Source organism: Motacilla alba, chromosome 5, assembly GCF_015832195.1.
Source record: "Motacilla alba alba isolate MOTALB_02 chromosome 5, Motacilla_alba_V1.0_pri, whole genome shotgun sequence".
NCBI lineage: Eukaryota > Metazoa > Chordata > Aves > Passeriformes > Motacillidae > Motacilla > Motacilla alba.
The window spans coordinates 34,874,238-34,898,115 of record NC_052020.1 but is presented as its reverse complement, the minus strand read 5'-3'; the positions used below and the strand labels follow the sequence as shown (position 1 = coordinate 34,898,115).

At 38.5% G+C, this 23,878-nt stretch overlaps 1 protein-coding gene across 2 annotated transcripts in view; it reads left to right on the top strand.

The window, feature by feature from the left end:
• The first annotated feature begins 12,005 nt into the window (after positions 1-12,005).
• The window catches only part of PRKD1 (protein kinase D1), a 116,083-nt gene continuing 104,210 nt past the window's right edge, over positions 12,006-23,878 (top strand). For both annotated transcript variants that reach the window (XM_038136844.1, XM_038136846.1), the window contains exon 1: positions 12,006-12,194. In XM_038136844.1, the coding sequence (XP_037992772.1) occupies positions 12,006-12,194 (189 nt within the window). The remainder of the gene's footprint in view (positions 12,195-23,878) is intronic.

The window sequence follows — 23,878 nt, the reverse complement described above, 5'->3', positions numbered from 1 at the left end:
CAGTCCTGAAAGCTTTCAATGTTTTTTTGATGTGAAAAAAAAATTAGCTGAATGAAGAAAAGAGGCATTTGAAGGGTGTGGTGAACTGACCCTAGCTAGACAGCAGATGCCCACCAAAGCTTCTCTATCACTCCTCAGCTGCACAGAGAAGAGAGAATATAAAGGAAGGCTTATGGGTCATGATAAGGACAGTGATAGACAGCTACTATCACAGGCAAAACAGGTTTGACTTGGGGAAATGAATGCCTACTTTGTCCCCATCTGTTTCATAGTGGGGTCCTCTATGATCAACAGGTGGATTTCTACTCACTGTGGACCCCACGGGCCGCAGAGGCACAGCCTGACTCACCATGGTCTTCACCATGGGCTGCAGGGGAGTCTCTGCTTTGGCACTTGGGGCACCTTCTCCCTCTCCTTCACTCATCTTGGTGCCTGCAGAGTTGTCCCTCTCAAATATTCTCACTCGCCTCTTCAGACTTCTGTTGGTGGTATGCAGGTTTTGCCCTCCCATCCTAATTATGTTTTCACAGAGGTGCTTCCACTGTCTCTGCTGGGCTCAGCCTTGGCCAGCGGTGGCTCTGTCCTGGAGCAGGCTGGCATCCCTTTCTCCAGGAGCTTCCCACAGAAGCAATGCCTGCAGACCCCTCACTACCAAAACCTTGCCACACAAACCCAATACGAAGGCAGCAGGTTACCATCACCACAGATGATCCTGGCCATGCATTTATTCTTTGAGATTATAAAGCCTATTTGCCTTAATCATCACATCACCATGGATTTTGCGGTGAAACACACATTGGTTTAGCTGTCTCTTCAGTACTGAGTAAAACTCCTCTAACTTAGGGAAGTGATTGTGTTAAAATGGTTTGGAGCAAATGAAAGAGAAAATAATAGTCTTAATTTTGAATTATTCGCTTGGAAACTAAAGTCAATGAAACTATTTCTCTTCTTACATTAAAGTGCAGTTAATTGTCTGTAGGTCACAGTGCTCTTGCATAAACCTGGAATCTGCAGGTTTTGCACATAAACTAACATTAATTTTGTCTTCACCTCACTGTAACTAATTAAATTTTCAAATTTTCCAGGATAACTATATCCAGCTGCCATTACATTAGGGCAATTCTTGCAGTGAGCCATGTTAACAAATTTTCCTGTGTCTATTATAGAGTCTCAAGTGTCACAGGCTAGAATATGACATAGTTGAATATTACTATTATAAGGATTTTTCAGTCCACAGGTTTCAATGCTGTTTTTTTAATTATGCTTCAGAACTGGGCCAGATCACAATTGTCTGATTTGGTCAGGACGTAGTAAAAAAGAATTAAATATATCTCTGCTCATTTAGTTAAGAACTACATGGAAAAATGATATGAGTGAGTGTTGCACAACAGATAATTGATATGCCTTCATTATAATTTCTTCTTATTTCTTACCACAATTTCCCCCAAGGCAGAACAATACCAGTATTATGGAGGTTTTTGATGCAAAACAACCCATGTACTAACCATTGATCAGGAAATATGGTGGTTCTTAATTTTATAGTGTACCTACAGTTTAATTCACTGCAAGTGAAGTGGTGAATTGATAGAACAAACTGCCAGACAAATGCTACCCTGAATAGGCTGTTCTTTGCAATAAGTATATTTGAATTAGAAAGGTCAACTGCATCCAGAAAGAATGCTTAGAACTTTTGAAATCTTTAGTATCAAAAGTGTACAATGTACATAAACACCAGAATCTCATATGAGAAGAGTAATGTTGGTATAAAAGCTACAGTTTTCAAGTGTAGAATATTTATAAGACCTAAAGAAGTACGAAATTATTTTTTTTCCTTTGCAGAAAGATTTTTATTTGTGGAAATGTCTTTAAGCAGACTACAGTTAAGTCCAATCTGTTCCAATATGCCAAGATCACCTAATAGTCCTTTTCAAACTACTATTTAAACATCTGTTTATCATGAACAGACATTAAAATTTGCTATCCATACTTTTTGCTTATCTTATACCTAAGATAAACCCTAACTGGATGAATTTATTATAAGTTTTATTACATGTACATATGACTGACATTGTTGAAAATTATTGATTGTCTGTAAATATTTTTGTCATTAAAAATACACAGCACTGTGGAAAAAAGAACAGAATAGGTACGCATATCAATGAAAATTTATTTAAAGTTGAAAATAAATTTAAGAAATATTTTTGAAATCCCTGTCTAAAATTTATGTAGAGCTTTCAAGGCAGCAAGACTTAAAAGTTAAAATATAATTCTATAGACCCAGCTAAAACTTTGAAACTACATTTTCAAAATGGTAAGAAAACCCCTTCTCTCTTCTGCAAATAACAATCTGTTGGATAATGTTTGTGAACATCATGTGATTCCTATCCCTCCAAACATTTGTTATTGTATTCGTGAAAGGAATAAGGGAAGTGGTCTCAGACCTTTACAATGAAACACTTCTGTGACAACAGCTGAACTTTATCCCAGGCAGAATAAACTTTTGACGAGGAGCTCTGGTGGAAATGTTGAACATCTATCTTCATGAACAGCATACAGGATAAATAATCCAAGTGATATTATTACAAGAAGCACTTTGTGAGTGTTAACTAGAGAATTCAGAGCTTAATCCAGTTTATTACCATATATTCAACATAAAGATTTAAATTAAATCTAGTGTTATAGATGAAAATTTAAATATGCCAGACTCAGGAAATATAAAATTGAGGTTCTCACAGCCATTGGCATTGAGGCCCTTTGCAGAGGCATTGAATTTTATTAGATCAATGCTGTAAGGATATGCTGCTGGCTAAAATGCAGTTAAGTGACAGGTGCTGTGAAAAACATAACATTCAAGTTCCCAGCTTCCCCACACTTTCCATATCCTCTTGAATTAACATAAATATTTGTAATGAATATAATATATGGCATTCCACACTGAATTATTTTGGCTTTTGGAAAAAAAGGTAATTTTTCATTGGAAAGTACCTCTGTAATCTACTAACTACTGACTAAATTTAACGAGGTGCTATATACCAAATGTACTTCAAATCTTTATATTAATAGCTGATGTTTTCAGTTCCTGGTTTGTATGGGTTGTCTATTGCAAAATGCCTAAAAAGGTAATGTATTCTAAACTTTAATTGAAACCCATGAGGTAAGGGGATTTGGGTTGATGGAAATGAGAAAAAAAAGTTTTCTGATAATTTGCTTCTCTCTTTTTCATTCAAGGTCCCTGGAGTTTCCAGCAGAGCTTTGTACCTGTATTCTTTATATTTGCTTACTTTGAGATACCATGTTGCTGGTTGAGGATTCACACAACTTATGAAATGTAACTGAATGTATTTAAGTGTTGTGGTGAATACAGAGAAGGAACCTTATGATGGCAAACAGCTGCAAGGGTCTACACTGCACGAAGATCAACCACCCTAATATTAAAGATGTGAGCCACTGAAAAAAATATAATTAACTATTTCCTACACCACATCACCTGAGATTAGGTCAAAGTAATACAGACCAGATATTTTATGATCACCTGACCCCAAACATCACTGCTGCAATTAATATGGACCACCTAGAATCCTAATGAACCAAGTCTTAGACAAATGCCTGTTCTTTGCTAGGTCTGTGAGGACTTTCACATCTCAGTGTCCTTAAGAAGGAAGACACAAATTATCTAAAACTATTATTTAATCAAATTTCTTAATCAGGTTTATTATAAAATGCTGACTAGTAACACATGCATTCAGACATTTGTAAAGAGCTCTCTGCAATGCTGTGGGTTTAAGCCTGAATGGAAAGCAGCAGCTAAAGTTTTGCCCCAATGCATACACATGCACAGTCTCCTCCTCAGAGGAGAGTATTTTCTTTCTTTTTAGGTAGGAGGCAGGTGGGGGCCAAGTGGTTATTGAGTTAATTTGATACTGGTCATACCTAAATTCAATTCCCTGCTCTACTACAGAACAATGGGGTCCATAATTTATGAGAAATTTTCTCCGCTGTAAAGCACAGACCATTGGTATGAGATTCAGCTTTAAATAAATTAATTTGTATCTCTGTAGCTGGCTAACTGCAAAAGTATAACTCTTACATGTATACTATGTTTTAATCAAGACTGCATACCTTTGTTTTCACAAAGTATCATGAATTAAAAATATGCTCCATTCCATGACACTCAATATGGAAATAATAGTCTTGCTCTGCTTTGCAAAGCTGCCGTAAAAAAGAAACAGTGGTGCATTCACAAGGCACAGGATGAACATATAGAACGCATGTTCGGAAGTCATTCACATACAAATTTGTCCACTTCATGAAATTCAAAGGGGAAAACAAAGAAGAATGTGACTTATGTTTGATTTCCATGCACAGTTTTTGAAATTCTTTTTTTCCTAAAAAAATCCTTTATTCTCGGTAATATAAACCATGATCAAGATCAGATTAATCATGTATTTTTTTGATATTCTTCTGTTTGTCTATCTTTACCTCTAATTTCACACTGCTACATTCTTTTGTATCCCCAAAAACCATTATTCTAATCAAGTTACTTTTAAGACTCTCTTCACATGCTTCATCGTGTCAAGATCCATTAAATTTAAGCACAATCAAACACAGTTAGAAATCTGTTTGAAATGTCTTTCAACTCTATCTTATGATTTCCTTGTTTATTTAACCCTGGGTGACAATGCTGGAGCATTGTTTAGAGCTTCATGTAGAGATGTTTGTCTATTATGACAGGGAAAAGATACACATTTTTCTCCCTGTGATTAAGCCTAAATTATGGTTTAAATGAAAGGGCCTTTTATTACTTGAACAAGTTCACCAACTAAGTCTTTTTCACATTTAGTTGGTGTTTTTTATGTTGGAGTAAGGTACAAGAAGAGAGGTTTTGTTTTCTGCATGTATATAGTTCTATGAGGTTATCCTAAATAAGCATGAGATGCAATTGGTGTAAGAATAAACTTTTATTATTTACAAGACTTGTATGGAACAACTTTTAGCATTCATACAGCATGTAGTGCGTTTATCAGTCTTTTATTAGTTGAAAATGAAAAAGAAATGAAATGTTTCTTAATTTAAACCCCAAATTGAAAAGCTACAATAAGGTAAAGTTAATACTGCAAGGCACTGACTGTAAATGACGGGAAAATGTAGTTTTAGTTATAATAAAACAGAGTCTGCTCAACTGTTAGGGTCAAATTTTAAAATCTGAATTTTTTCAAGTAAGAAACTATGATGTACAACTGTAGTACTCCTTGCAATAATTTTTTTTCTGTGAATCTTTTTTCTTTCCATTTTTACCCTCCCCTTTTCTGCAGTTTCCTTGTGGTCCCCTGCATCATTCCATTCCTTCATCCTCTCTCCTCCTGTGTAAAATACTAGGTTTCCCCATAATGTTATTCCTAGCTCTGGCTTCTCAGTGTCATGCAGTGAAACCAAAGCAGCAGCAGTAATCAACATCAATAAGTATTAAAAGATCAATGATAATTAAAGGTAAGAAATCTATTGATTCTCTGTTCCTATACACAGTCTCTCTTAACTCATTAAATCAGCATAAGTGAGGAAACTTGCACTTAAGAACACAGGAGCAGAGTTTATCGACTGTATTATATCTCTGTCTCAACAATCCCACCTATTTTACCTGGACCTGCATGTGGTCCTATTATTCATGCAACAATCCTTATATAATTTAGAGTAACCACAGTTTTATTTATTCAAATTATATTGGACAACAACGTTGTTGTTATAAATATATAAATATAAAAATAAAAATATCAAACCACATAAAAGTATGTTAAAACTGGTCATAGAGAGACTAATCAACCAGGCAAGATCAGGCATATTTTTAAATATCAGAGCAGAAATTCAGTAAACATTTCAGGCATATCTAGCAGTTAGATAAACTACTGTTTCAATTTTAAAACTGCTTGTAAACCTATGTCCTTTCTGTAGTATCAGACATTGCATAGCTCACAAATAAGACTCTGTAATGCTTACTTTCTCTTGGCCACTCTGCTTGTTCTCTACTTTGGCTCCATAAGCTTTGGACACAGCTGTTGATGGAGAGTTAACAGACTCTTTCTTCAGGCCGTCTCTGCTCACAGAAATACTATGACAATGACACCTATTCCTACAAGGTCAAAATCATGCATCAATTACAGCACACATATCTGATTCTGCAGTGGCAGTGTTTTCATTCCCAGGACCTGATGAAGGTCCCTTTTGAACTGATGAAGAACTTCAAAGATAATGAGAAGGAGACCTGGACAGTAGTCACAAAAATATTAGTGCTGAGCAACAGTACAATACCCTCTTGATGTGTAAAAGGACAAAGTTTGTAAATCTGTCAAGTTCATATGTACTAATTAGAGAATAGTTCTTCAAGAAATCTGCTATTATAATTAAAAAAAAAATACTGTATAATTGATTTTCAATTGCATACATCTTTTACTAATAGTGTTACCAATCTAGTTTCAAGAAAATTACCAAAATGCAGCAAACACACTAGGTGCTTATTGAGAATTATGCCCAGCTAAAAAGTGAAAATCATGCAATGATTTTTGAAGAGGAAATAAATATAATGTATTATTAGAAAGTATTTAGCTCTTGGACCCAGAGATATCAAGTCACTGTAGACTTGTAAGATGGTACCATTCAGGACTGTTTAGTGAAATGGTAGTATGCAAGTGACAGAAAAGTGTCCTTCACACAGGATACTCTGTTCAGAAATCACCTAAGAAGTAGCATTAAGAAATTACTGAATTAAACCTCTGCTTTTTCTTCCTTTAGGCTCAATGACTACCATACTTCAGTATCCCCAGAATGGGAAAAGTGCCTCAGCAGTTTGAAGCAGCAGTGACCATCTTGTTCCAGGCATACTGTGCTCCTAAGAACCAGAGAGCCAGTGAGGACAATTTGTCCAAATACACACAAACAATGCCAAGATACTCATGCTTATCTGAATGCATCACTTATTCTATCATTAAGCCACAACAAACATCCTCAATTCATACTTTGGAATAAACAGAGCCGGCCCTATGCCAAAATTTTTCAAGTATTGTGAGATCAGTTTGGTACACAGAGAGTAAAGAAAACCAAAGAAACCTTTTCCCTCTCAAAGCAGCGTACTTTTTGCTCAAAAAAACAGAGTATGCAGATATTTGACATAAAAATGCTTTATCCTGCAGTATTTCAGATTCTATTTTAATGTTATCTACCTTTTACGTCCATGACCAGTTTGGTTCAGGCTGGCAAAACTGTTTGCTGACTATGGAAGCCAATCACTAGCAGGGAGAGTTTCACTTCCCTTTCCAAGATATAAAAAGAGAAAAAAATAGATTTTTTTTTGTGATCCATTTATAAAAAATACTACATTGAATTGTATCAGATTTTTAAACTTGAATTTTAAATTATTAAGCTTACTGTTTTTAAATGTTTTGTACCAATTATCTACAACATTTACTAGAAAGCCATGGAAGGTAACGTTCCTTTGCTTTTAGAAATGATGAAGCATTTTCAACAATTGGAAACATTCTTTTACAAAAACCATTAGAACCAAAACAACACAAAAAATTTGGGAGATTTGCTGTATTCACAACAACCATTTAGATCCTGAAATGTTATCATTTTCTCATGGACATAAGTAGCTTATGAGAAAATCCCTGACCAGTTGTACAGCTAACATCTGCTTCTCTCCAAATAAATACCCAGAAGCTTATCTGTGAAATTATGCCGTCACTATTTCAGATATCAGCTTAATTTTACTTACCAGTTCAGCCCTAACAAAATACCAATCCCAGATTCAGTGACATTTGCATTTCCAACCCCAGTGTCCTTTTACTTTCCATCACAGTCTACACAGTTCTTCCCAAATTTCATTCCATGGTATTTACCAGTTAGTTTTTCTCTTTTTTCCTTGGTTAATTAGTTTTCAATGCTTTGCTTTTGTTTCAGGAGAGAAATTACAGGAGCATGCAGTCCACTTTAAACATAATTTCAGCATCTGAAAACAGCAAAAAGAAAAATTGTTTTCACTTTTGTAAGTGAAAAGACCTGTCTTTAATAAAGCACATTTTGCTGCTTAGTAAGCATGCAAATAACACAGTCTGTATTCAACTGTAGAAACAGGATATGTTCACTTATTCTTAACATAAAGAGATTTGGCTGCATATTCAATGTTAAAATCTTAGTCTATATAAAGAATATGTAAACCACCTCTAGACATGAGAGCTACTCCTTGTAAAATTTGAGGTTTCTGCTCTAGCATAGAGGTGTATGAGTAGATTGGGAATCTGTAAGATGAATGACGTGAAAAATTTTAGGGGCAGAATGCAAAAATGGGTATTGGCCTGATTCAGCAACAAAGTGTCTTTACCCACTTAACATTTGATCTGTTGTTGCATGCAGAAGAGATAAATTTTAAAGGTTGAAAAATTGTTCTCTTCAGTTGTGGCTTGGAAAATAACCTCTTCCAGAGGCTCCTGCTCTGCGTTGAACTCCATATGGAGTCCAGCAGAAGTGCACATGTGAAAGTGACCTAAGGCACAAAGGATTTATGCCAAATCACTTTCTTCCTAGATAGGTGATGATTTCCTTCTGAGAAAAGATACTTTTCTTAAAAGGGAGAAAGAAAAATTACTATCTTTACATCCTGGAATTCATGTTGTCTGTCTTTTCTGGATCCCATTAGGAACATAACAAACAGCTAAAGGCAGATATCTTCCACTCTGACCTTGGGAAACCAAAGAAGTTACCACAGTACTGAGCCCAAAAAGCTTGTGAGTAAACATTCAGTCTAAACTTGCAAACATTATAAAAGGTTACCTGTCACTTTCATGGCCTATTTATTCTAATGAATACTTGTTTTCACAGTGAAAATTTGAATTTTATTTTCAGTCATGCTTTCTATCCAGTTTCCAGCGACTACTTCTTTTTACTCTTTTTTCTTTTTTCTATTATTTTCTCCTTGCCAAGATACACTATACTATTGAGCATATTGCCAAGCGATCTTTTTTTCAAAATACTGATCATAGAATGAGATATGATATTCCACTACCTGCCTCACAAAACCAGCAGTAAAAATCTCATTGTAATCATCTGTGTTCTCCTCTCTTTGTAAACATACTGGAACTAAATTTTAGGTCAACAACTCTAACATACAAACTACCACCATCTAGGTCAAACAAACTGACTTACAGAATATTCTCCATTGTTTAGGCATATTTTGCATTAATCTTTGTTGGCTGTTTGATATTTTTAGAAATTAAAACATATCTACCATAAAATTGCTTCTGTTGAAAAGATGAAAGATAAATGGACTGTTCAAAAAAAGACCAGTTACATCACAGATGGAGAAAAGCAGAAAGAAATAGTAACTTTATGAAGGGGATGTTACTTACTCCTGATAAATAGAACAGAATACCATCTATGCAATGCAGAAAGCTGAAAGAAGAGAAGATCACAGGTTCAGAAACGCATCAAAGTGGAGGGTCAACTATACAGTGCATGAGAAGGTACAAGTAGCACTATTCACCCATCATAGTCTGGCAATGTAGGGCAATTAGAAGTAATATTACAGCCACTGTACCTCGAGGGTAGCTTGGAGCTGCTTTCATAATGTGATGTTACAGTGACATCCTCTGCTGACTGCCCTGTTCCTTTACACAGCCAGTCGCATAAACTGTGTAGCCATGTCTGGCAAATCCATTTTTCCCCTGCAAGCTTGAGCAGTTCATGTACTGCTGAATTGATTTGTACAGGTGCAGAAAAACCTAAGCTTCCAGTGTTTTTTCCACCTGTGCATGTACAGATTAGCAACCAGGCATGCACTCTGCATGAGGTCAGATACTGCTGTGAATGATTTTTTCCTTTCCCTGGCATCAGCACAACAATTCCCCGATCTGGAAGGATCATGAAATAGATGACATTTCAGTAAGTACAACAGGCCAGGTTTTACTCAGGATCACACCATGTGGTTCCACTGAATCCTTTTATAAATGGCATTTGTATGACTGGCTGACACAGCGCTGGAGAAATCCTGCCCTCATCTATTCTGATTACAAAGGTGTATTCAACACAGCTGACCCACAAAACAAACAACTCAGCAACCAACAGCTTTGAAAAAATACTGTAACCTTTCTTTTTGAAAAAAAAGAAAAAAGTTGTATCTGTAACAGATGATGTGGAGCTGCAGGTAAGTCAAGACATATGAGCTCTGTCACTTGATTTCACATACATGAGAAAACCAAGGACATGTAATTCTCAATATTAATATTGTTACCTCTGCTCTAGTTGTCTGAGGAATTGCAAAAGAGCTGTGTCATGAATGAGTGGTTTAGGTTGCTCAATGAATTGCCATCAAATACATCAGCAAAAGTAGGTTTGATATGAATTTGTAAAAGCACAACTTTAAGTCTGATGGCAAGATTCACTATATTACTTACAATATGGATGAAATACACAAAAGAAAATCGATTTCTAATTAAGCCTGCCTAGAAGACACATAAGTGTAAGGGAGACCCTCCCACTGAGTGCTTTAGGTATTATTTTATATCCTTTAAGATATGAGTCGTTGACTATGTCTGAGTGTCTAAGCTCTTATTGGGAGTTTAGGAAGTAAGGGGTCCACTCTGAACCTCAGATTCACCAATGAAGCAGGGCTGCAGGATCTTCTAGTATGTTTCTCTCACGTTGACTCCTGTATAGAAAAGCTGGCTAGGCCATGGGGTCATGGGAAGCTTGCAGTACTTCTCAGGCTGGAAATAAGCTGACAACAATAAAAAGGGTCCTACTTGAAGGATCAAAATAAAACAACGCCGCAGATGTAAATTTTGGTCAAAAAAGAAGCAATTTGCAATGAAACAAGTTGTAAATCAGATCAACTGCTGAGTTTTCAAACATACATGTATTATTTTCACACTACCTGTAGTAGTTCAAACAAACCTACGGGTACCATGTATACCTAGCTTGAGAGTCTTTCCGTTGGTGTTTCAAATACTTACAGCTCACATTTCCACTGCCTTTACACATCCTCAAGAGGAGGTTTTTAAGGCTAAATATTGCCCTGCTATGAATGCTGCTTGTGCAAACGGGTGGGGCTTGCACCGATCCCAAAAGCTGGGAAGAGTAACTCATCCTAGTTTTTGGGTGTCAGGGTGCTCCTCCTTAGCACACACTGTGTCTAAAACTGGAAGCTGGTTTAGGAAAGAGATGGGTGCAACCTGCCCCTTGCTTCTTCCCAAAACGCGCGGGGACTGCTGGAAGCGGCGGCACGATGCTGGCCGGAGCGGCCGGCCGAGGCCGGGCAGAAGAGCTGGAGTCAGATGGGAGCTCCCGCTTCCCTGGCACTGCTTTCCCTCCTCGGGGGCAGCTGCCGCCCTGCCCGGGAAAGGGCACCGTGCTGCCTGCCAGCAAGGGAAATCTCTGACTCTCCTCGGGCTCTGCCTCCACCTGCCTCTTGAGGTACTGCCCAACGGGGAGCGCGGGGGAAGAGGAGGCTCTCAGCACCGCCAGCACCGCAGCCCACTGGCTGACCAGGTGGGGACACCAGAGCCAGCTCAGCCGAGCTCCACCGTGGGGAACCGGCCGTCGCCGCTGTGCTGGCTGCTATCCGGGCCGCCCGGCGGTGCGCGGCCGCCGTTTGGCGGCAGAGCGGCGCGGCGCGGCCCAGCTGGGCGCGGGCCCGTCCCGGCGGAGGGCGCGGCGCAGCCCGGCCCGTCCCGCCCCCGCGCCGCGCACGGCGCCAGCGGCCCGAGCGGCGGCACCACCTCGGCGGCGCTGGGCTGGGCTCCCCCCGCGCGTCTTTCTCGCCGCCTTTTCCTGTCTGCATCCTCCCCGGTCCTCCCCCCCACCGCCCCCCCCCGCCATTTTCACCCGGAGGAGCTCGGCGGGACTTTCCTGAAACTTCGCGGGGAAACTCGCCCGGCGCCTCTGGGGCGGCCGCAAACTTTTTGCGGCGGCGCCCGACTCTGCCCCTCCGTCCGTGACTCCTCGGCTTCGGCGGGAAGTTTCCGATGAGTGCCCCTCCGCTGATCCGGCCGCCCAGCCCGCTGCCGCCGCCGGGCGCTGCTGCCGGCGGCGGCGTCGCCTTCCACCTCCAGATCGGGCTGAGCCGGGAGCCGGTGCTGCTGCTGCAGGACTCCTCGGGGGACTTCAGCCTCGCCCACGTCCGGGAAATGGCTTGCTCCATCGTGGACCAGAAGGTAAGAAGAAGGCCCCAAAGCGAGCCCCCTCCCGCCACCCGGGACCCGCTGCCCGCGGGCGCTGTTCTTGGCTGTGAACTTTCCTTTCCCGGCGGCTGTGCTCCGGGGATAAACGAAACCCATCCCAACTTTCCTGCCGCCGGCCCCACTTCCTTCCCCCCCGCGCCCCACTTGTCTCTCTGCCGTGCCCCCCACGGCCCCGGTGCGGAGGAGGTTCCGTGCGGGATGCTCGCATGCGAGCTTGACTTTTATTTTGCTGCCGGGGATGTAAGTGGCTGTGCGAACTAAAAGCCGTTATTAAAAACAAACTCCGGCCGGATCTATCCGCTGCTTTTTAATGCTGCGGAAGGGGGGGCGCGGGGGTCAGAAAGCTGTCAGCTGTGATGGCAGCGCGGCGCCCCGGGGCAGTTCACGCTGTCCCAGCCTCTTGGTAAAGGAAAGTTTCCACTTAAAAAAAAAAAAAAGAAAAAAAAAAAAGAAAAGGAAAAAACCAAAACCCAAACAGTAACAAGACAAAACCAACGCCGACAGCCCAGGATTCAAAGCGGCGCGCAGCCTTTCCTTGTGCCGGGCAGCCCGGCAGAGCCACCGGCCGGGGCTGGGCCCCGCAGCGCCCGCGGTGCTGCTGGCTGCCGGACGCTGCCGGCCCCGGGGCTGCGGGGTGGCGCTGGGGGCCGGCCCCCGGAGCTGGCAGGTGGCCGCGGCGCGGGAGGGGACCGAGTCAGCCCCAGCTGGCGGCTGTGGGTCACTGGGACGGCGGGTGGGAAGCCCCGCTGGCCGCGGGGGTGGCACTCACCGCAACCCCTCCTGAGCGGCACCGTCGTCGGGCGCGGTTCACCTGCGCTTCGGTGAAACTCGCGCTGTGCTCTGAAATCCACCGGGCTTCTGCCTGAGCTACCGCTGTATCCGTGTTTGTTGTGTGAAAGGCCCATAGATAAAAGTATCATAGTGATTGCAAAGGAGAAAAAAAGCCAGCCTAAATATTCAGGATTACTATAATGGAAAAAAATTCTTCATCTTCCCTCTTTGTTTTTACTGAGGTAAAAAAAATTCAGACAGGGATGGATTTTTTCTTTATTTTGTTCTTTAAGTTGATAGCTTTGCCTTACATCTCTCCATAAATCATCAACCTGAACTTCACTGAGTAGTGGAACTCCTTTTTTGTTGAAGAGCAACTAATTAAGTGTTTTCAAAAAAGTATAAAATATGCATTCTTTTTTCTAAGTTTTGCATTCTTCATAGTTTAGGAAATTGCTACCTGCTTTTAAAAATTAAATTTTGGAGAAAGGTGTATCCTTTCATGTTACCATGTTTGTTTTTAAAGCTAGGCCAACGCTTGTCACTTGGTCACATATATGTCTGAAACAGCTTAAATACATTCTGTATTTCACCATTCAGAAATTATAGTGCTATATAATGGAAAAGCTAAGATTGTTGTATTCATTGTTTCTATTTACTGTTCTTGAGTAGTTAATTAATTAATAGGCTTACTGTAAGCTTGATTTTAAACCTCATTTCCTAACAATATACCATTGTGTAGAGGAAACTAAATGTGTTGGCCTGTGCTCAAACAGTCAAACTTACTTGAGTGAGTACTGACATAAAAATTTTGAACACTAGCTTGTTGCAGTTTCTTAATTGCATAGAAGAGCATCATTTAGCTGCTTCTCTGCAGGACACACTTGAATGAGGAACTTTCTTCTAGTCACACTTTCTCATAGCTGAAATATCTGCTTTCCCAAGGCTGTTGAGAGGGAAGTGGCTCAAAGAAAGGGAAAACTGGAAGAAAGACAGGCTTTGGTTTCTTTGTTTTTATTTTCTTTTCTTGTTAAATGGTGGCCTCTACCTCCTCCACCCTGCAGAGCAATTCATATGTTATTTGGTCCTTAAAGTCTCCATTTTCAGCTTAAGACTGCAAGTGTGTATACACTATATACATGATTTTATTGTTTCACTAATCCTGATGGGATTGTTTGGGTATTCAAAGTTACTTGGCATACTGACAGACACTTAAAAAAAGTTGTGTGATACCTAAAACTGTTACGAGGTAACTATTTGTGTGTTGTAGGTTCATGATTTAATCGTTTCCTGAAATGATTTGCAATGGTGTCTACTCTTGATTTTATGACAAAGATTTATTTGTTTATCACAATCAAGCAGGAGACTACGCTGTGAAGAATTTTATATTGAGATCTCATGCTGTTTTGAAAGTTTCACGGGGTCTGTAGAGTAGTGGTCAACCAGGTAACAATTTCCTTCGAAACTTTCTATTTGGTCTGGACAGTTGAAGCAATATATAAGAATGAGAAATTGTGGTTTTGTTTTTCTTGAGGGTTGGCATCTTAGACTGCTAAAATCAACACTGTGTCTGTAGTGTGCTGGTAAATATTTAAGCAGTCCTCTTGCACACAGCTTTATTTTTAGGATTGTGCTGACTTTTCTTCAGTATCAGAGTCAGATGATCTGCTTATAGGAAGCCTCTTCCATGGTGATGTGGGCATGCCTGATTTCAGATGATTATGACCCTTACTCTGCACAGGTTTGTGCCCCCATTTAGTTTACTCCTGCTCAAAATTTATGTTAAATTGAAATAAACCTCCCAAAGTGTTCAGAATGGAGCATATGTAGGCCTGAGTAAGATGTTAATACAGCGTGTGTGTATATAGATGCATTATGGGTATATATAGTATAGATACTCTATTCCTATATCTTCATATGGTGCTATTGTATATAAATAATGTACATGTGAGTTCACATGTATAAAACTTAATGCTATGTATAATTTAGAAGTTTACATTTCCTTATAAACATGTGTTTGCATTTACTTACGTTAGAGTAACTTTTGCACTTCAGATGCTGTCCTGTTTTGGTAGAGAGTATAATTATATTGATGATCTAATGTCCATGACATGTAAAACGGAATGAGCAAAGTGTGGCTTTTCCTCTATTTTTCCATGAGAGGCATTCCCTCAGGAGTTTTATCCTGAGATAACTGTAAAGACACTTCCTTTACAAATCTGGAGATGAAATGATGCATACTGATTTCTGGCATAAATTCAAACACATTTAAATCTGTTAAGAAGTGTTCTGAAGACAACAAAATTTGATTCCTTTGAGTTTGTATGTTTTGCTTGTCTTGCTTAGAACTGGTGACATGAAAACCTTGAGACTTGTCAATGTGGAATTATTTTTTCTTCAGTTTAAATGGATCTTTCGCATTTAAATGATGATGTAGTTGACAAGAAATGAGGATCAACTTTAAAATATATGCCAGTGTTTGACTTCTAGGCTGACTCCCCCACAAGAACAGTGGGAGGATATTGTAAAATACAATCTTTGTTTTCTAAAGACAAGTAGTATGAATTATTGCCCTTTTTATGTTAGCTGCCCACAGTAAAACCACTTGTCCAGGACAAAAGTGTAATGCAAAGTACACTTTAATTGTATGGAATTACCGTGTTACCAAAACCTTTTTATACTAAAAAGACAAAGAAAGTAATCTTTATGCAACTTTTTAATACAAATTCATGGAAGTTTAATTTGAAGGGGATATTATAATTCGTATTTTCTGTTTCTTGAAATTTTTTGTTGTCGTTATAGCTCACATGAGATGAGTTGGGGTACTGTAGTGGCATTGCCAAGTTTTGGAAACTTTGAGTTCTCAAAGAAATACATAAGGCAGTGTTATATGACTTGAGAATGTGTATATTATAAAATAGCTCTTAGGTCATCTGTTAAGATCATATGCTGGCTTAGGCCTTCAGCACTTGAAGACTTAGAAGTTGTGAATACAAAAATTGTAAATACAAGAAAAATGTGATCAGAAACAGAGGAAATAAGATTTGAGCTGTGTAGGTTGTATAGTTCAGACTGATTTATTGAAGTGATGTTGTAGATGGTTCAGTGGTTTGAATAATTCTGCAATTTTACAGTGGGGAAAAAAAGTAATAAAGAGAGAGGCCATTTTGGAAAAGGGAAAGGACAAAAAGAAAAGTATTTGGTTCAAGTAGCATACTGCAACTGGAATGCTGTGCCCAGATTCATCTTTATGTAAGGTTATCTGGTGTTAAATTAGGAGAATTGCTGCAAATTGAATCAAAAACCATTTTAAGAGTATTCGTGAGAATTGAACCAAACACATTCAGGAGCAGGTATGCACTCACTTTTGCTTCTAGCTGTCATTATAAGGAAAATCGAACTTACTCTTAAATAAATAAAAAAGGAAAATGAAAACTCAGTTTTGTTTTCTCAGGCTGGAATCTCTTGTGGCCTGAGCAAAGAAAGAAGAAAACCTTTTCCAAAGGTTGATGTGAAAATACATTTATCTTTTTCTGCAATGTTTTTAGCCAGTCATAGAAAACATGTGGGGTTTGTTTAAATGAATGATGGGGGTTTTGTTTGTTTGTGGGTTTTTTTGTTTGGTTCCCCCCCAAACCTACACATTCTCAGAAGATAAACAAAAGGCTGGTGGTAATGAAATCAATTCCCTTAGAGTCGGATAGGGACTCAGTGTACATGAGGTACTGTAGAGATTCTTAGCTTCAGGATAAACAGAGAAACTGGCAGGTTTTTACCGTGCTGACTGAGAGTCATATATCTTCATCCAAACATACAAATGCAAACATTTCATGTATTCACAGCACTGTTGTCTATATTCTAGAAAAGTTACTACAGGTGTGTTTTTATTTGTGATAGTTAAATTCTCATGGTGTCTTTTACTGGTGTACACTGGTAACAAAGCGTTAATTTATTTTTTTTTCTGTGGAGTGAGTTTTTCTCAGCACCAAATGTTTTCCTCCACCTGAGTTGTGGAAGTATCAAGTTGTTAAATTGAATTTAAGAAATGCAAGGTGCCATGTTACTATGCACATCAACATTTTCCAAACTCAAGGGAGACTTTTGATGTTTACAGTTTATTCCTTTATTTACTTTACATTTACATCTCTGCCCTGAAAACTGTAAGTTGCTGTATGTAACATTAGTTTTTAGCTTAGTTATAGTTACTTTTGAACCATATCTGAGATGATGCTAATAAAATATAACTTCAGTGAAAGGGAGTCAGTCTGAATTAGTTTAAAGGAACTGGGGTTTTTAAGAAATGTTAACTCTGTTATGTAATCCGTCATGCATCCAGATAAGGAAAATGGGTTTAATACCACAAACTGTGTAGAGCATTTGAGAACTTCCTAGCTAATGATTAAAGACTATTGAATGCATTGTCATAGAATAAAAAATAACATGGAGCTTTTCATAGAGGACAGGCTTGTAACCAAAGCACTTCACATCTTAATTTTTAAAGGAATTAGAGAAGGAATGTGTTGATCTTGTGTCATTTCCCCAGGAAATACATAATTTCCATAATGATTTAAAGGAAGTAGAATATGAATAGGCATTTGAGGTACTTCTCTCACTGCTGATGAGATTCAGCTCTGTTGCCAGAGAAAGGATGGAATTTATTGAATGAAGTTGCAACATTTCCCAGACAGAGGTGCCATGTGGCAATAGTATGGCATGTGCTCAGTGAATCTGGAATACCCAAGGTCTGACTGTCTCATTGAAGGCTTACTGAGTGTAAACCACGTTATGACCTGAGAATGCACAGAAAGTGCAGTGTGTCCTGAAGGTGTGGTGGGTTTATGAGATCTCTGCTGTGGATCGTGTGAAACACCCTGGCATGTGTCAAATCCCTGTAAGGATTTGTTCAGACTTTGACTGTAGGTGTTTTCCTGTGATTTCTGGAAATCTTTCACAAACATCTGAAATTAACTTGTTCTTCTTACCTGGATTTTCTTTTCCCTCCTCTGTGTTTGGAGAAATCTGCCTGTATGGTTACCATATGTTCATACTGTGTTTACTTGCAAGGAAACAAAGACACTTGGTGGAGTCTGCATATTGTTACTTTTGGTGTCTTATTTTTACACTATTTTGTATATGAAACTATTTCAGTTAAAAACTTCTTCCAAATCTGTGCTTGCTTTTTTTTTTAGTGAATATACTAGCAGTTATTTTTAAGATACAAAAATGTAAAATTAAAAATTAGAGTAGAGACAATTCTTGGTCTCAATGTACTCAGTGTGTATCTCAAGCAACCTGTGATAAGCACATGCATTGTTTGTAGATTTTTTAAAATTACAGTTGTGTAGGTCATCTCTGGCTTCTTGACTGGTTGACATCAGACATGTTTATGTTGATGTTATGTAACATGGTTGCAGTTACATGGTTGCGATCAAGTATATAATTAAAATGTCTCTTTCAGATGTTTATCCGAAGTGCAGGTGAGCTGTCCTCCAAAATACTTGATTAATCTTCCCTGTAGAACAGTGTGGTTGTATATATGGTATATCTTTATGTATCTCTTTAGTCAGTGCTAGCAGTTGACTTGTATATGTTTCTTGCTGCTTGGAGGAAGCCTTCCCTTTCTTCTGGAGCTATTGCATGCCTTTTGCATATTGTCAAATTGTCATTTGTAAAGTCTTCCTTATGGTCTGTTCTGGTAAAATCATAGACTGATTAGTGGTTGGAAGGCACCCTAATGATCACAGAATCACAGAACGGGTAAGGTTGCTCAGAGTTGGCTTCTGGGCTGCAAGTGTACATTGACAGCTCATGTTGAGCTTTTTGGTCCACAAACATCCTGAAGTCTTTCTCCCCAGGGCTAGTCTTGATCCCTTCTTCACCCAGGCTGTACTTATGTGGGGATTGCCTCGATCCAGGTGCAGGACCTTGCCCTTGGCCTTGTTGAACTTCCTGAGGTTTGACAAGCCCCCATTTAAAGCCTGTCATGGACCCTCTGGATGGCTTCCCTTCCCTCCAGCTTGCCGACACCAAGCTGTGTTGGCAGCAAGCTTGCTGAGGGTGCTCTCAGTCCTAACACCAGTAAAGATGTTAAAAATTTCCATTTCAGTACCGCCCCCTGAGAGCATCCACTCCTCTCTGCTTTCTGTTGGATATTGAGCTGGTCACCAACTCTCAGTGCTACCATCCAGCCAAATTTTATCTACTGAAAGGTCCATCCATTAAATCCATGTCTCTCCACCTTACAGAAGAGGATGTCCTGCAGGACAATGTCAACTGCTTTGCACAAGTCCGTGTATATTATATCCTGTGCTCTTCCCTCTTCCGCTGCTGCTGTAACTCCATTGTAGAAGGCCACCAAATTTCTCAGGTATTATTTGCCTTTAGTGAAGCCATGGTAGCTGTCACCAATCACCTTATTATTTTCCATGTGCCTTAGCATGTGCCTTAGTGTCCAAAAGGAGCTGCTCCCTGATTTTGCCAGGCACTGAGGTGAGAAAATAGTTGTTTCATTTTTCCATATCAGCCTTGAGTGTCACTTTAGCAAGGTTGATGGTAGAGATTCTGCTAGGAAGGCTGCCTAAATTTTGTAATCCTGTCTCACTTGCTACAAAATAACCTGCTCTGCTCTGGCATCCCTTTTGTTTACATTTTCCTTGGCTGTGGTTTTGGCATGAACGTCCAGGATTTTGCAGACCAAAACAGATTTCTTTTGCAGGCTTTCAACTTTTTCCTTCTTTATACACTTTTAGTACTGCTAAATGAGCTCTTGCTTTTTGAGACTTTTCTTTCTTTTTAAATATTATTTAAAATTAATTAAATATTTATTAATTATAAATAATATTAAATAATTATAAAATATTATTTAATTAATTTAATTAAAAATTAAATATTATTTTAAAATTTATCCAGTAAATGCTCTAAAATGATGGCAGACTTGTTGTCACTCAAAAACTATGTTTATGATTAAAATAAATTGTGCATATCAGCTTTTGATCATTGAAAGTATAAAATATTGATGTATGCACTTTGTGAAAGCAAGCTACTTCATGAAGCAGATTTTTGCTTTCTAAATGCTCTTGTAGTTTTATCTGCTGAAACAACATGTAAAGTTGGCAGGGTAGTGTAGTGTATCACTATGTTGAGATAGTACTGTGGATATATTGCAGTGATTTATGCATAGACATAAAGTTAGGCATAAGTTAAAGTGTATATCTTTGTTGTCTACTTTCTCTTCCCCCACCTATTTGTGGCTTCCTTTTTCTTGTTCCTTGTATGTGTTTTTCTTCTTCAGCTGAGGAAAATTTTGCCAAGAGGTAAGCTTTCACTTCTCCAACCATACCGATGTTTATATCCGTGTTGTGATTGTATCTCTTATATAACCTGTTGTGTGTGCCTCTTCTGCAGTCAGAACCACATCAGAAACAGTATTATGACACTCAAAATAAACATAGGTAATTATTTTGATTAAAAATGATCAAATTTTAAACTTTTTTTTAATTAAGAAGCATGAATGTACATCTGGTTCTTGGCTGTTTTCTAAGAGAGGAAAAGATGCATTTAGAGACTTTCATTACTTGTTGGCATAAAAAGTGACTTTAGGCCCAAGGTGTATACTAAGATCTAAATGAAGATCTATACCAAAGATCTAGTATGAGAAGCTGCAAACCATGACCATGGTTGCCAGCTCTAAGCCTCTACCTGGTACATTTTAAAAGAGCTGTATCTGAATATGTCCTGTGTAGTCTGAAAGAATGTTATATTTCTTCTTTCTTCAAATTATTTTTAAAAAGTCGACCTTGAGAAAAATTTTTTTTCCCCAAACATTAGAAGGAGTTTTTATTGACAGCTTGTTAGATGCAAAAGCATGGGCAAGACACAGTTGGGTCTGGGAGAAACATTCTGGCTGTGAGGCCATTTGTTTGAAAGATGCTTGTTCCTAAAAGCATCAACTTACCTATTGCTGATCTTTCCTTCTGAGAACTCCCTTTACAATAGAAATACTATTGTACGTGGGCCACAGTGGTCAAGCATACCGTCCTCCCCCTGTCGGCAGTGCTGTATGCCCTTATGTAATTTATGGGTGCTAGCCTAGGGTCTGTATTCAGGCTGAAAGATTTCTTCAAGCCCCACAGAACCTTGGGCCACAAAAGGTTAAACTTCTTAAATTGTGTTATTAATCCATGGAGCGAGGGTCTGTGCCATGAAGGAAACCTCACTGATAAGGCGAGGACAGTATGAGTTGATGTTTTCCATTTAGCTGTAATAATTTTCCCATTTTGCTCTGAGGTTCAGCCTCCTTTTGCATCAGCTTTTAAGGGTTGGGTTACAGGTTTGCTGTCTCTTATTGTGACAGGAGTCCAGGTGTGCTGATCATGCTGTCTAATGTTGTAAGTGCTGTTCTTACCTTTCTGAGCGTTATGTGTTGCCACTCAAAATCAAGTATATCTAGGAAAATGTGAAAATACCAGAATAATAAAACACACATACTGTAGATACCTGAAAGATTGAACTCATGCCTTTGTTCTATTTATTATGCTTACCTCTAAATAGAAAGAATGCAGCAAAATATGTAGAATATTCAATTCCAAACCCACATGGTTTTCACAGCATTTTCCTAAGGAGCTGGCTGTCCTACACTTGGAAAAAAAAAAGTTGAGTGAAAATTGAAACAATCTGGTCAAAGTCTGTGTGTGCTTGTAGGGATGGAGGGAATTAATTTCAGGGAAAAGATCTCTTGATTTTAGACTATGTGATTTCCTCATTTCTGGAGGAAAATTAAACATTGCTGTCTGTATGTTATCTTTCTCATGTAACAGTATGCCTGCAGACCATTTTGTCACAAGGCAAATTGTCATAGCAGCAAGAGCTCAGGTAACTGTAACAGATTATCAGGCAGAAAATATAGTACAATCAAATAGTTCAGAAAATAAAAATACTTGTCCTCTACATCTAGAAATGCCTCTCTGGTATATCTTTAATCTATGTTTATGATCATGTATCATGCCATGTGGACTTGACCCAGGGATTGACATGTTTTTTTCCTTAAGGAAAATTATTAATAAAAACTACACCAATCCTTTCCATATGAAATAAAGACCTCAAATCTTACAGATTAGACATAAAAATAGTTAGAGGAATGACCTGGTGAGTTATCTATTGTTATGGAATGGTGATGGGTTGGTCTGTGCAGAGATGAAAAGAAGGATTGATAAAATGAAGTAACATACCCATCTGTTGCAAAATTTGTTTCAAATGGAACAGTGTAAAACTTTTCAAGGAAGGAAGATGATACACTGCTTGAGAAGTGACCTGATGAGTACATGTTTGATTTATCTGTTTTTGAAGGGAGGACATGTGCATGTTAGAGATGTTTTGCAGGGCAGAAGATGCATTATTTATTAGGGCTTAGCAGGAAGACCAAGGTAACAGCCCACCTAAAACTGCTGTTTGTTGTATTGCTTCTTGTTTTAACTCCTCTTTCACCTGTGCTTATTTTTCCTGTGCTTCTTAACTGGCTCTTATTGACTGGTGACATTAGGTAATCTAGGGATCTGATGTTAATACCCTGGACTGGTAGACAGTTGAGTAAACTAAGAGCATGCAGTTCAAGCTAAAATTTGGCTGCTGATTTTTCAACATATTTTAATGTGCTGTGCATTCCCAGTTAGCACATATGTGCAATTGTATGTTTAAATTGAAGAATGTTAACAACACTTAGTAACATTCAGAGCACTGTTTCATACTGCAGTCACAGTACTTTTGTAATTTTCTTAAATACCTTGGTCTACCCAGAAGTAAATTATTTATGTTTTTAAAAAAGGGAAAAATAAATTTGTGTCAGTCTTATTAGCAGTTGAGCAAGTCTCATTTTTTTGGGTATAATATAGGGAAGAGAGTAAAAATCCTTTTGAAGACTGATATGTCAAACAAGAATTTCTAAACTTTTTTAAAAGCTACTGAATATCACACCTGTTTTTTCAAAGGTGGCCTAAAACAAAAAAAAAAAACTTAATCTCATAAATTCAAAAAGTCAGCAAATATCTTCTTCCTTATTTGAGAGGTAAATAATCAGTATGCAAAAACTTGATAGAATATATTTGGAGATGCCTCAGGAAAAGATCTGAAGGGAAAAATACTTGTTTATTGGTCTCACTAATCTACAGAGTATATGTCCATCAATTGCTGGTGAGTGAATTTACACTGTTTAATTTAGAAAGCGCATTTTTATTCTGTTAACTGAATTTTTGAGTAATAATGTCACTGTTTCCCCCCTCTGTTTAGCAATGCAAGACAGAGTTTCTGAAAACAACAAAAAATCATTACATAACAAGAGGGGCTTTCCAAAGAGCAAGTCAAAGCTTAACTTCCATCTTTTGAATAGGAATGCATAAAAATCTTTCACTAGTGTGGTTTGATAGTTACCCCCTTCTTTTCCTTATGTGTTTCAAACAAAAATGAATGTTGAGTGTCACTTGCCATGTTGAAAACATGCTTAAATGAGTACAGATAAACTATAGGACAAGAGTTTAAAAAAAAAATTGAAACAGCACCTTATGATAATTACATATTACTATTTCCTTTTAATCCAAGAACGATGCTATTTTTTGATTCCAAAGTTTGCATTCAGATTCTTATAAAGTGATAATCAACCACCTCTGTGACAATTTGGAAATGCATGAAGCTTTACGTTAGAATAATCTGTATTTTTGTTCTTTCTCTGCACGTCAGTGGGGGAATGGGAACAAATGACAGGTGAATTGAATGGACACTATTGAAAGAACTAGATCTTGGTTTTTTTCTGATAATTAAGTTGCTTTTTATTCTTTAATCCCTGCCCTCTCATGCCCAGGTGTTTTAGTTTTTTGGTTTTTTTAAAATACTTATCA